The sequence below is a fragment of the Tupaia chinensis genome, unplaced genomic scaffold (genome assembly GCF_000334495.1).
Source record: "Tupaia chinensis unplaced genomic scaffold, TupChi_1.0 Scaffold139952_1, whole genome shotgun sequence".
NCBI lineage: Eukaryota > Metazoa > Chordata > Mammalia > Scandentia > Tupaiidae > Tupaia > Tupaia belangeri.
Genome location: NW_006199830.1, coordinates 1,500,824 through 1,515,853, shown reverse-complemented (window position 1 = coordinate 1,515,853; position 15,030 = coordinate 1,500,824). Strand labels below are relative to the sequence as shown.

General features: G+C 36.3%; 1 protein-coding gene across 4 annotated transcripts in view; it reads left to right on the top strand.

The window, feature by feature from the left end:
- Positions 1-15,030, top strand: part of KIAA1328 (KIAA1328 ortholog) — a 283,315-nt gene that overhangs the window by 63,372 nt on the left and 204,913 nt on the right. The window contains exon 1 of one of the 4 annotated variants that reach the window (XM_027765942.1): positions 5,581-6,364. The exons of the other annotated variants lie outside the window; for them this stretch is intronic. Within the exon in view, the coding sequence (XP_027621743.1) occupies positions 6,350-6,364 (15 nt within the window). The 5' untranslated portion in view covers positions 5,581-6,349. Of the gene's footprint in view, positions 1-5,580; positions 6,365-15,030 lie in introns of those variants that run through there. 4 annotated transcript variants of the gene reach the window in all.

The following is a 15,030-nucleotide window of genomic DNA, read 5'->3' as shown; positions in this document are numbered from 1 at the left end:
ACGCACGCACACGCGCCCGGCGTGAGTTTTAAGCCACCGGGTCCGGGACACGAACCGCGGTCGACTACGTGGGAGTCCAGCGACATAGCCATTACGCTAACTGCTGGTTCCCTATTTACTAAAATTTTCACTTGTTTTACCTTTGGATATTCTTTGAGGCTTTTGATGAAGGTAGGTGCTACAGTTTATGTCCCTCCAAAGTTTGTATGTTGAGATGGTTGTGATAAGATTAAGAGAGTGAAAATCTGACTATGGTGTTGAAAGGTTGAGTCTCTGAGAAGAGATTAAGATTAATGTTACATAAAAGGCTCCATGATTGACCCTGGTGAGTTTACAGGGAGAAGGGAGTAAGACAGAAACATGAATACAGACACATACATTCTTGCTTTGCTCTGTCTTCGCATGTGATCTTACAACACTAAGGCCATCATGTGGCCTCAGGACCTTGGACCTTCAAATTGTGAGCTAAATAAACCTCTCTTCTAAATCACCCATTCCAGGTATTTTTGGTTATTAGCAGCAGAGGGACTAGAACAGTAGGCTTTTCCCAAGTAGATCTGAATTTTTTTCTTTGTTTCTTGTGGTCAGTGTCAAACAGTGATCTCTGCAATATAGATTATCATCTTGCACCACATATCTAGTATAAATTCTAGCTGAAAATATATAAATTCAGCCCCATAGTAACAAATTCTTGGGAGTGATTTGTGTAGACACTTGAGTTTTTTAGTTCTCATTATATCTTTTGGATATAATACAGCTGCAGTGAAGAAATGCAAGAGACAAAGGCCATTCAGCTGAGCCTGTCTCTTTTGTGTGTGTGCCAAAGCATATAAACATGTGTGCCATAAGGGAAGGCCTTTTGTTGATTCAGCAAAAAATTTGGGATTGATAGAATAGGATTAAGTATTAGCTTTAAGCTTTGATTATTTTCATAAAAATTCCAAGGAATCTTAAAAGATAAGAAGCAGAAAACCTCCTAGAATTAAGTGAGTTTAATAATATTACAGGATCTAAGATTATCATACAAGTATCTGTTACAATGAATACTCAAAAACAAAACTTTAAAAATTAGCACCATTTGAGGATCAGCAGGTGGCCTGCTGGTTAAGTTGCTGGATTCCCACATAGCCGACTGCTGTTCGAGTCCCAGACCTGGTGACTTGAGACTCTAGCTAGTGCACATATGTGTTTGCCCAAAATCCTGAGGAAAATGGAAGAGAAGGGATTGTGGCATGGCTATCCACCCAGAGGGTTTTTTTTCTCACTTTCCCTTTCTCTCTCTCTTTTTCTGTTTGTCTGTCTTCAGTAAGCACACGGGCTCTATGGCAAAAACCTTAACAAAAAACAAAAAAAGTGTACCATTTGGCCTGGCTGTAGAGGTATAAGCGGTAGGGCACTCCAGCTACAAATACATGTATATATGTGTATACACATATAATATGTACATATAATATATAAGCCACTTTAGAAATGATCAGTTTATGTAGTCAAACTTGAACTTACTTTCTGACTCCGCAACTTCACCCCTAGGCGTTTCCCCTTGTGAAACGAATACTTATGATCACACAAAGTATTAAACATAGATGCATAAAGTAGCACAATTACCAAAAACTAAAAACAACCCAGATGTCTTCCAATTAGTGAATAAATATACAAAATATACTGTGATGTTTGTGTATTTTGTATTTAACTGTGGTAGACCCATAATATAGAATACTCTTCAACAGTATAAAGGACCAAACCATTGGTACGGGCAACAACATAGAAAAATCTCAAATGAAAGACTGATCCATGATATTTGCATATCAAGTTCAAAGTCATATCGTTTTGTTTTAATAAAGGGAAAGTTACAAACGAGATCCTTTTTCATTATGGATGCATTGTTAGATCTTCAGATAAGCACTGGTTTGCTGAAAAGGCTTAATAGTATTGCTTTCATGGTAGCAAAGGACAAGGACTTTAGGGAGTTTTAGAGATGCATAAATATTTAAAATATGTACTAAGCAAATATAATTTGTAACATATTAGGCAACTTCAGGCATCACATTTTTATTACTACTGATCGTTTTCTATGGCCTCTAGAAGAGGTCTTCAAAAAGTTCATGAAAAAATGTGTCTTTTGGAAAAAAACAATGCATGGATTTCAAAATGTTTTTGTTCCAAAATAAACTTAATTCATACTTTAATTCCATTTTTTTCATTAACTTGTTGAAATCCTCTTGTACTGAAATACCTTTTTAGTAATATCTTGAGTATAGCATTCAAAACTTATTCATCTTTAGCATTTTTTAATGAATTTGATTGTTATATATATTTAAAGAATTATGGATATTAAATTTTGCTTAGTCCTATCATATATTTTCTCAGGCTACATATCCAGCCTTGCTTCAACTGGGAAACTTAATGTATTCTTTCATTTTGCAGATACCGTGAAATATATAGGATCAGACATACTTGCTTATGATATAACCTAGGACCTATATAAGATATCTTGGGCCAGCCTGTGGTATGGCTGTTAAGGAGGCTGACTCCCACATGGCCAACCTGTGAAGTTTGAGTTCCAGACCTGTAGCTTGAAAAACATGCCAAGCACAAATGCATGCATGCCCCAGATACTGAGAGGACAATGGAGAAGGAATTGGGGGGTGATCATGCTACCTAGGAAGTGCTTTCTCACTCTCACTTTTTTTTTCTCTCTCGGGTAAGCACATGCATCCTATGGTAAACTAAAAAAAAAAAAAAGACGAAGAAGAAAAAAGAAACCTTTACTTTCCTTTTGATATTAGATGTACTCTCCCATGTTTTCTTTCAGAAGTTTTAAAGTTTTGACTTTTATGTTTAGGATTTTGACCTACCTTGATTGGAAATCATATATGCTGTGAGGTGGGGGTTGAAGAAAAAAAGATTTTTTAACCCATAAGGCTCTTTAGCTGTTTCAATACCATTTGTTAAAATACTTTTTTTCCCCCATTGTTGTTGTGTCATCTCTGTTGAAAATAAATGTCTGTTTCTGGCTGTATTATCTATTTCTTTATTCTAAATGCTACAACACTGGCTTGATTACTGTAGTTTTACAGAAATCTGTAGTCAGGTAATATAAATCCTCTATAGTTCTTTGTCTAGTACTTTTTAGCTTCCCAATTCATCTCTAATGGGTAGAAGCAGAGGCTCATGAGAAGAAATGTTTTGTGGTCATGATTAGAAGAGGGTTTTTGTTTTACTTCGGTTTAGTTTTGTTTTTAAAATCTTTTCCTTCTGTTCATAATAGAGCTCATGCATGTGTGAGTATGAAAGTAAAGGAGAGCAAGAGAGAGATAGAAACCCTCTCCAGTGCCTGGTCAAACCAAATCCTCTTCCAATCCCTTCTACATTCCCCTCTTGGGATTTTGGGCACACACACACACACACACGTACACCACGTAAGTTTAAGCCGCCAGGTCCAGGACTTGAACTATGATCAACTACATGGGAGTCCAGCGATATAACCAGTATGCCATCTGCTAGTCCCTACTTTCTAGTTTTAAATACTCATGAGTCAGAGAAGAAGTCCTAACTGAAATTAGAAAGTATTATAAACTAAATGAAAATGAAAACAATCACAACATACTGGAATTACTTGTATATATCGAAAGCAGTAGAAATGTGAGCATTTAAAACATATATTAGAGGGGACCAGCAGTTGGAGTAATGGCTATGTCACTGAACTCCCACATAGCTAACTGCAGTTCGAGTCCCAGACCCGGTGGCTTAAACTCATGCTGGGCATGTGTGCATGCGTGCCCAAGATCTTTCTCACTTTCTGTCTCTCTGTCTCTTTCTGGAGAGCACACGTACCCTATAGCAAAAACCTCTCAAAACAAACAAACAAACTAAAACATATATTAGAGAAGAAGAAAGGTCAAGACCAGCAGTTAGTGTAATGGCTATGTCACTGAACTCCCATGTAGTTGACCGTGGTTCGAGTCCTGGACCCGGTGGCTTAAACTCATGCCACGCACGTGTGTGGGGGTGTCCAAGATCCTGAGAAAAGAATGGAGGGGAATGGAGGTGAAGGAATTGCAGCGTGGCCTGGGGGTGACTTCTCACTTTCTGTCTCTCTCTCTGTTTCTCTCTTTTCGGCGAGCGCACGTGCCCTATGGCAAAAACCTCTCCAAAAAAAAAAGATCATAATTCAGTAATTTCAGCTTTCACAGTAAGAACCCACAAAGAGGAGTCAGCAGGTGAAACTGCACTGATACAGTATTCCACGAGGCTGGGCCCACATGGGAAGGTCCCAAGTACACATTCAAAGTCCTCCCTGTAAATGGGGGAGCCATGTGCTTATACCTGTATCCATGCTGGCTAAAGCTGGGATGGATTGTGTCATAAAGACCCTGGTGAGGGTGCCTGTTTGTCTGTGTCTCATTCACAGAAGTAAATAAACAAAAAGAGAAGAAAGAAATTAGAAGAAAAAAAAGAAATTAGAAAAGTAAAGATAAGTGAAACCAAAAGTTTGCGGGACTATAATAAAGATCAAGGAGGAAATCAATGAAACAGAAAATAGAGAAAATCAGTGAAGCTAACCTGGTTCTTTGAGAAGATAATAAAATGGCTAAAACTGTAGTCACATAGATCAGGCAGAAAGAAAATATAAATTACAAAATCTGTAATGGCAGAGATTTCATCTCTACAGGTTCTGAAGATATTAAAAGAATAAAAACATTTATAAGATAGTAATGATATTATGAGCAACTGTATACACATAAATTTTATAGTTTGCATTAAAGGGTTAAATCTCATGAGAAACACAGACTACCAAAGCTCACTCTAGGATAAATAAACAACTTGAATAGTTCTATATTTATTAAAGAAATTATATTTAAAAACCAGGAAGTGGGAGCTATCAGATGGTATGGTAGGTAAGGTGCCGGACTTGCACATGGTCGACCACGGTTCAAGTCCTGAACCTGGCGGTTTGCTTTCTGATTTTCTCTCTTTATCTCTCTCTCCCTCTGTCTCTCTCTGGTCAAATTAAAAATAATAGCAATAAATAAAAGAATAAATAATAAATAATTTTTAAAAACAAACAAATGAGTAGTATGGAAGGAACATTTAGGAAAAGAGACATATCCCAAGATACAGACAAAAAGAAAGCATAAAGCTGTAGTTTAATATGGTAGCCACTAGCTACCTGTGACAATTTATATGTAAATTAATTAGAATTTAATTGAAAAAATTTTGTTCCCTAGTTACACTTAGTACATTTTAAGTTACCAGCTATCCACATGTGTTGGTATTATACAGAACAGATATTTACATTATCAGAGAAAGTTCCATTAAAGCTGTCATAATGTGTATAGGAAGCTTGGGTTCAATTTGATGACAGTGTAGGTTGTGATGATGAGACTGATGTTGTAAAGGCAAGTAGGAAAAAAATGATGCTGGAAGAGTCTAAGCTTACTTCAAATCATTGAGTGTCTTCAATGGCAAAGGTGTTTGGATTTATCCTATAGGACACCAGCTGGGTGGAGTAGGGGGTGTTTGGTTTTGATTATTAAAGGTAGGTGTTGATGAGTTGATCCAGTTTGTGTTTTTAAAAAGTCTTTCTAGCAGTAAGATAAAAGATGAATTATAAGGGTGAAATCATTATTCAGGAGCTCACTCGCTGTAGATCAGTAGTCCAGATAAGAGAGATGTTAAGGACTGAGCTAAATCAAGCAATGAGTATAGAGAGGAGGAGACAGAATTAACTGATATTTAGAGCTAGCATAAGTAAGATTTGTTGTGAGAGCTAACAGGATCTGAAGGACACTGATTTCTGGTCAAGGCATAATAGAGTTGGGATAGGAGATACATAGGGAAAAAATATGTTTTAAAAAGAGAAAAATGTAACTCTAATTTTGGCCACATTAACTTTGATGATAGGCTTAATTTAATTTAAGTAAGAGTCTGAAGTTCACTAAATTCAGGACCAAGAATGTGTTTCAGGAAGTTCCTACAATAGAGTTGACTTTTGAGACTTTGAGTTTGGGTGAGATTGCCCAAAGAGAACATAGAACCTAAAAAGAGAAAAAAATCCAATGACAGACCCCAACATTCTTTAGGTGTAGAAATATAGGACCTTAGAATAAGAATGAAAAACAGTAATTCGAGAAAAAGGAAAGAGTATTAATAGAGTAGTGCCAACGTGAGCCCAAGGAAGATACCATCTCAAGGAGGGTGGCTGGTCCAAGGCAGTCATAAAACATATGTTGGATTTGTTAAACAGAAAGTCATTTGGGACTTTTACAAAAGCAGTGTACTACAATAAATCACCAAGGAAATTCAGACCCTCAGGGTTGAGTTTGTAAAAGGTCATGGGGAGTACCAGATGACATTCAGTCATGTAAGTTATCCTTGTTTTCCTTGTTAGATAATGTACCACAGTGTTTTTATGATAAAGATTAAGTATAGGAATAAGAAAAGTCTTTTATAAACTCTATAAAGTGGGGAATTTACAGAATTATGATGACTTTTAGTTGAAGTCTATATTTAAGGTAAGGAAATGGGTGGGAAGATTTTAGGTAGAAGATAGTAAAACATTGTACAAAATCATTGTAAAATACTAGGGATTCTAGAGGACCCTTAAGTGATGTAGGAAGTTTTTGTTGTCATAACAACGTTGCTTTCTATTCTAGAAGTATAGATAGGCTGGATGTGTATGTGTATGTGTGTATAGGAGTGTTGGTAGTGGTACATCATTGGTAGTGGTTCATCATTGCTGAGTACGGTGCCCTAATGAGATGGAGATAAAAGTCTTGACCATTTAGGGGAAAAAAACTCCAACAGAATGTTATGGTGATTAAGAGTATGGAGCCTGGTACGTACTGCTAGGATCTGAATTGTGGGTTCAGAGTTTTTTGCTGTATGATCCTGAGTGATTTTCTTCACTTCATTGTATCTCAGTTTTTTCATCTATAAAATAAGTCGTTAATCGTGTTTTTTTGTGACCTTTAGTACAGTGTCTGAAATGTAATAAGTAAACAGTAAGTGTAACGCCTGTTATTTTATTGTGCATGATTATGAAGAGTTTCACAAAAGTGGAGTGTTATTGCTGTTGGCATATGCTTTTGGTTTTGTACTTTAAAATTTTTCTTCAGGTTTAACTATAACACGTCTAGCAGTGTATGCGTTTAACCTTCTTGGAGTACTTTGAACTTCTCTGGCCTGTGATTTGTTTAATTTTACAAAGTTCTTGACCATTATCTTTTCAGATATTTATTTTGCCTACTTCTCTCTCTTATCTCCTTGTGGTATGCCAGATATACATGTTTTATTTGGTCTTGCAAATGGAATGTTCAGTTCTTTTTATTTTCTTTGTGTTTCCTTTTGGATAATTACTATTGCCTTATTTTCAAGTTCTTTGCTTTTTTTCTATACTGTCTCTAGTTGACTGATAAGGCCATTGAAAGAATTCTCTATTTCTTATATCTTTTTTCCTCCTTTTTTAAAAATAGTTTGTTTTTTGTTTGTTCGTTTTTGTCTTAGGGCATCTGTGCTAGCTAAAGAGAAAGGGAGACAGTGAAAGGGAAAGTGGGAAACCACTTCCCAGAGGGAATGGCCATTCCACAATCCCTTCTTAGTTCTCCTCTCAGGATCTTGAGCACAGATGCACATGTACCCAGTGTGATTTTCAAGCCTCTGGGTCTGGGATTCAAACCATGGTTGGCCATGAGGGAGTCCAGCAACATAACCATTACACCATCTGCTGGCCCCTTGTTCTTTTCTTATTAAAGGCATTTCCATGTGATTATTCCTGATACTGTTCCCTTTGCTGAAATTCCCCCATTTGCACATTCATATGCTCATCTTCTCTATTAAGGCCTACAAAATCTTATTTTAAAGTTCTCGTCTACCAGTTTCAACATCTCAGTTATTTCTCCATCCACCTTGTTGATCATTTTATTTCTTGAATATTGATGGGAATCTTTCCCCCCTAGTATTTCTGTTTTGTTACTTTATTTTTAATTTAATGTCTGACAGTATGTTTTAAAAAATAGTAGAGACTGAGATAAATCATATTTATGCCCCAAAATGAGTACCTCTATTATATTAGGTAGGAATTTAGTTTGTGGTTTGAGCATTCTAATCAAGTTGGGAGTTTAGGTGTAATTGTTACTTATAGTTTGTTAGCTTCAATAATTTAATTCCTCCACTGGACAGTTTATGTCACTTTGTGCTTAGTGTGAGTTCTGGAGTACAGACAGGTTTTTCCTAGTGTTCTTGGGCCCTGAGTGTAGGTAGAGATTATGGGGCTGAACGAAATCCTAACCCCAGTGTGTCTTTAGAAAGTAATCAGGTCTTGTGAATAGGATTAGTGTTAGTACCCTTATAAAAGAGATCTTAGAGAATTCTTGTGCCCTCATTTTCTATGTGAAGATAGAGACAAGTTACTAGTCTGCAACCCAGAGAGGGCCCTTAACTGGAACCTGACCAGGCGGTTACTGTCATCTCAGAATTCCAACATCGGAACTGTGAGAAATAAATATTGTTTATAAGCCAGTAGTCTATACTTTGTTCTAGCAGTCTGGACCAAGAGTGTTTCCTTACATCTTCTTGGCAACTTTCTGCTTTTGCTTTCTTAGAAGGAAGGGTCCAAGAAGTAAGCACAGTTTTGTACATAGCTTCCACTGAGGAAAACTGCCCTAAGTTTGGTTCTGCATTTGTTATTAATTTTTTAAGAATGATTTTATTTGACTTTATTTATTCTATTTATTTTTATCATTTATTTTAATTTGATCAGAGAGGTACAGAGTGAGAGAGACCCAGAGAGAGAAAAGGAAAGTGAGGAAGCCACCAGGTCCAGGACTCAAACCGTGACTGGCCATGTGGGAGTCCAGTGCCCTTAACCACCACACTACCTGGCAGCCCCATACATTCAGTATTTCTTAAAAGCTCCTGGTAGAGGGACCAGCAGATTGTGTAATGGTTATCTTGCTTGATTCCCACGTAATCGACCGTGGTCCAAGTCCCAGACCTGGTGGCTTAAACCTCAAGTCAGGTGCATGTGTGTGCGTGCACCTTAGAGGAGAATGGAGGAGAAGGGATTGCAGCATGGCCATCCCCCTGGGGAATGATTTCTCTCTTTCTGTCTCTCTGGCTAGCATACATGCCCTATAACAAAAATATCTCTCTGAAAAACAGTAAATAAAGAAAATAAAAAGCCTGTTAGAGGCCTGTGAAGCTCTAATAAGTGAATGCATACTGTTCTTTTGTCTGGTACTCTCAGGAGTGTTTAACTGGTACAGTCGCTTATGTTCAGCCTTTAAGAATTTGTTTAAAATTTTGGCTTTTTCTTTCTTATTTTCTTTTTATGGGCACCTCTTTCTCCTTCTGGCTTCTGTGTCTGTCTCTCCTAAACCCTTTGGAATTCAGTTCACCTGGTTACTTTGTGACATAAACCTTCTGATGGGTCCCCAAAAATTATATTTTGCAAATTATATGGCTTTTTCTCATCATTGGTATGGAAGCAACATTCTCTTGAGACATTCTACATTCTGCGGGTGGACCTCCTTTTTAGTCATGATTTATCTCTTTTAGATTAGTTAGTTTTATGTATGAATAAACACTTGATATTTATTAAACTGCCTCTTCTAGGGTCAGCCCCATAATCTAAAGGTTAAGGGAGCCAAATCACATATGGCTTACCATGGTTTCAATCCCAGCCCTGGCAACTTTAAAAATGCACTTGGGTGCATGTATGTGCAAGCCCCAAATCCCAACATGATGGGGAAATGGAGAAGATTTTATGGTGTGACCATACCCCACTCAGGGGTGTTTTCCTCCTCTCTCCCTTTCTCTCTCTGCCTCTTTGTCTCTGTCTGGAGAGTGCATGTGCACACTGGCAATTTAAAACCAAAAATAACTGCCTTTTCTAATTTTGAATCTGACAAAAGCAAATTTGAAAATAATTTGAAAATAATAGCAATTTATGAATGACTAGGATTATGTTCTATAATAGGCATTTTGAATACTATGAAGAGATATCATATAAAGTGTGTTCTTGTGATGAGGTTAATTGTGTATCATGATGCTTTGATCCTATAGCATTAGAAAAATGGCCCTCCTCCTGTGCTCTGCATCTAGTTATAGAATCCACTTGATAATTATTATTCTACCCTTTGATTAAATCAGATAACTGCAATGGCTACTCATTTTTGCCTTAATTCTTTTTCTGTTTAAGTATAAGATTAATAAAGAGTACACTATTTGAAATGAATCTGAACCTTACGGTATAGCACTAATATGATAGCAGTTTCATAGCAATTGACAATAATTGTATTAAAGTAAACAATTTTCATTCTAAGCTTAGGGCCCTACACTTTGCCATAGTTACTAGTTTTTGCTATATACTATCTTTGTGCTTATGTTCCTCCATTGGTTGTTTATGTTTCATTAGGGCCTTCACTAGGAGTTACACGCCCCGTTTTTCTTGTTTTTTTTTTTGTTTTTGTTTTTTTTTCCCCTACATTGTTCCAATGAACAGCAAGGAAAAAGGCAGAAATCCCAAACAATAAAGAGTATTTTGGCTAGGATTTGAATATATGAAGACAAGTTTAGACATCCTGACCTTTTTCTCTGCAGGTAATGAGAGGGTTTCTCATTCTCATTGACCTCACTTTTAAGGAAGTTTAGCACTGTTGCATATTTGAAGATTTTTTTCTCTGACTTTTAGAAATGTAAAATATTAATTTACTCTCCAGCTTTTATCTTAAGCCAGAAATAAAGTGGTCAGTAATGTGCCATTTTACAAAGTTTCTGCTGTTTTTATTTATCTTTTAAATTTATTTGCTTTAGAGAACATCTGCTATAATAAATTTTTGAAATTCACCTAGCTTTGCTATTTTATTTTTTAATTTTGGTTTTATTTTAACATTTAATACTTTACTTATGCTTGTATATATCTCTATAAGAATATTTTACTCATAAAGTTCCACCTTGCATATTATATTTCACAGAAACTGTGATGTATAATTTAACAAAATCAGCTATAAAAGATTTAAACCATGTGCACTTACATGTAATGGCCTTTTCCCTACTTTCTATCCGTTTATTTTACATCTTCAAGGAAGCATACAGGGAAAAAAAATATAATATGAACAAAATTAAGTTCTTGTTGAAAGTAAGTTTATGATGCTCTTACTGTCTTTATGACACAGACCATTTTCAACATCTCAACGATCATAGTCAATCCTTTGATTTTCATTAGAAAAAGTTTGAAATTTTAAGTATTTCTGTAACTGACATTTATTATAATTGCTCCCAAAAGAGAAATAAAACTCAATAGTAAGTGTGGGAAAATGACTCCATAGGATATTCTCAAGCATTTGCTCTGAGGTAAAAAGCGGAGTAAGAATCCTGAGGAGCTTTGTATTATTGTGCACCCTTCCCTTTGCATAGAGAATTAGAAGATAAAAACTTGTTATGATATTGAACTGGTTTCAGATACCACTTTGTAATCAGTGTATAACAGTGGTGACAGAGTTGGTGACATTCTGGTTGATACAGCTGATCCCACGGGACTGACTGTAGGGTTCAAGTGCCAGGATCTGGGGTTTGAGAAACATGCCAGGTGCAGCTGTATGCCCAAAATCCTAAAAGGGGGAAAGTGGAGGAAAAGGGATTGTTGTATGACCATTCCCCATGGAGAGTGCTTTCTCACTTTCTCTCCTCCCCTACCCTACATGTTCCTTCTGGTAAAATTAGAAAACGAAAAAAGATGATGAAAGTATATTCACCCTTAGATTTTAGCACTGCATATTTTGTTTGCACCAGATGTTTTTCATGCCTTTCTTCAGAAAGTCATGCTTTTAGACTTGAATAATAGAGAGAGGAACTCCATCAGAAAGTATAAGAATAAGTAAGGAAAATAAAGCATTATTTCTTTAGCTTGATTGATTTTGTTAAATTTCTGGAGTTGGGATGAGGCAAAAATAAATTAGATCTCCTCTTCTGTTTTTTCAGTCTTAGCAAGATTTTCTTCATCTTTTGATTAGTCACACCGTTATCTTTCTTTGCCATTGATTAAAGTTTCTTCCTATAGTCTCATGGAAATAGACACCAAAAAAACCCCCACATTTTCAAAAATTACAAAGTTTAGATACTTGTTTATAATTACTCTTATTCTATACTCAAATGTATAAGTATTGAAATTTTCTTTCTTTCTTTTTTTTAATATTACTTTTTGCCAGTATGTATGATTGTTGGAGAGAGACACCTAGAGACAGAAGGAAAATGAGAAATCCCCAGGGAGATGGCATAATAATCTCTTCTCCTTCATTCTCCTCTTGGGAATTTAGGTATGCATGCACACGTGCCCAGTTGTGGGTTTCAAAGCCTCCAGTCTGGGATTCAAACCAAGGAGTTGACCATGTGGGATCCAGTGCCTTAAACACACATGCCACCTGTTGGCCCAAAATTTTCTATTTCTTATACAGTCAGTTCTTCCATAAGAAGAAATGCATTACTAGGGAACCAGCAGTTAGCGTAATGGCTATGTCGCTGGACTCCCACGTAGTCGACCACGGTTCGCGTCTCGGACCCGGTGGCTTAAATCTCACGCTGGGCGCGTGTGCGTGCGTGCCCAAGATCCCGAGAGGAGAATGGAGGAGAAGGGATTGCAGCGTGACCATCCCCCCGGGGGGGTGATTTCTCGCTTTCTGTCTCTATGTCTCTGTCTGTCTGGTGAGCGCACGCGCCCTATAGCGAAAACCTCTCCAAAAAAAAAAAAAAGAAACAAAAAAAAAAAAAAGAAGAAATGCATTACTAAAAATCACCACACTGTTCAAAATTATGCTCAAAAAATTCTGTAGGTCAGGACTTAATGGAGAAAATGGTTTATGGGATACAGTACTCAAAAACTGTCAATAAAACGTGTTATAAAAAAAGGAATCTAATAAAAATAACAGCACAGTTTTTACACATATAAAATAATTAAGAAATATATGAATACTATAGTAAATATGGCACTTTACTTTGAAAGAACATGCAGTATTCTTGGAGAAGTGAATATCAAAAGATTGCAGCTTGTGAGTTTTTATAAAATCGTAGAGGGAGAGTAACTAGAATTGGATGGAAAGTTGTAATGCTGGATGTTTGTGGATATGGCTCATATCACAAGGTGAACTGGTAGAATGTGAAGTGTTAGGCACATGTTTTGTGTATTCCTACTTGGCTTGAGTCAGCTGGGTGTAGTTTTCCACTTGCACTTATAGTTACTCATGATGATCTTCACATTGTGCTCAAATTATTTACAAATATATAAAATCCACTGGAACAAATTTGTGTTTGCTAAACAAGCACTGGAGCAGAACTGACTATGTGAAATGTCATGCTTTCTTGGAGAAATGGAACCAACTTTTTATTTTATTGCAATTCAGTTCCATGGGCACCAGGGGGAGTAGTAGGTTCACATTTCACAGCAGCACTGACCAGTGCTTTTCTTAGTTTTGCAGCTGCACATATGGTAAATTATTATCATTTTATGGTTACAGTTATAAGCAATTTGGGAGAAAATGACAGCTAAATTATGCAGTGTTACTTTTATTTGTTTTAATTTTATAATCTAAATATATTTTTAAAATGAGAAAACAAAATCCAGAATAATTTTTAGTAGGAGGAGTAAACTTTCCTGTGACTTAGTCTTGGGCCACCCAGTGAACCTTACATTTCCCTTTAAATGATTTCTTGTCTATGATAGAAATTTAAACCTATAGCTGAGAGATTATATCTATATTTTGGGGAGTAAATGTTTTTAGCTACACTATAATGACTCCTACTGTTTAATAAAAGGGAGATTTAATAGGCAGTTGGATTGACACATACATAAATTTTATAATTCCCTACCAATTCCTAGAGATAGAACAGTCTCAAATTTTATTCCATCAGGCAGCCCTAGAAATGATGCCAAAGTAAATTCAGTTCCCTAAACTCTACCAGAGTCTGTTAGAGTGCTGCAAAATCTGATCCCTTGGTACATACATCTGGGTCCATGGACATCCTTACATAAAACCCATTTTTGGAATTGAAGGCTCTGATAGTGAGTCATGGCAAAGAGTGCCTGCCTTGTTTGTTTGAGGTTTGTGTATTCGAAGGGCATGTCATATAATCAGTAATAATCCTTGTTACTAACATCACTGTAAATCCAACTACTTATCTATTCTAAAGAATACATTTATATAAAGGAACTGGATTTTTGTCCTCAATATTAAGTATACAACTACTTTCATTAATGTCTTTCTTAATGTTCCTTGACTCGTTCAGCATTTTTTTTGGGGGGGAGGGGGTAGGTTTTTGCTGTACAGCACGTGTGCTTGCCAGAGAGAGAGAGAAAAAGAGACAGTGAGAGGGAAAGTGAGAAATCACTACTATCCCCAGAGAGGATAGCAACACTACAATCTCTTCTCCTCTATTCTCCTAGTAATTTGGGTACACACATCTGTGTGATTTTCAAAGCCACCAGGTCCAAGACTCACAGTCAACCATGTGAGAGTCCAGTATCTTAACCACTACTCCACCTGCTGGCCCTGACTTGCTCAGCTTTTATGCCTGCTGATATTCATGGGGTGATCTGCATATCTTACAACACAGGCTATCATTATACATGGTTTATGTATTTCAGAGCCAGTACTTGAATTTGGGGGAATATATAGATAAACTACTTGAAAACTGAAATGTTAAATCCATTTAAAAAATGTAGTCCTTCTCATCGTTATTCCATTAGTATAAATAGGTCATATCAGTGATTTTTGACCAGTATGGGGAATTAGTTAGCATTTTTCATTGCTCTTTAGTCATTTTTAAACAACTATTGTGCAAGTGGTATAGATTAAATGAGAATACAAGTCATTTGGGTATTAAAAAAATCAGCATTACTATAATCATATTGATACTAGTTGGAGAAAAGAGATTTTTTTCTTTTTTTAATTATTTTTGTTTTTAATTAACTCATTAATTTTTATTCATTCACTGAGCATTGTTACAGCATACAAAATGTGATTTATCATCCAGAAT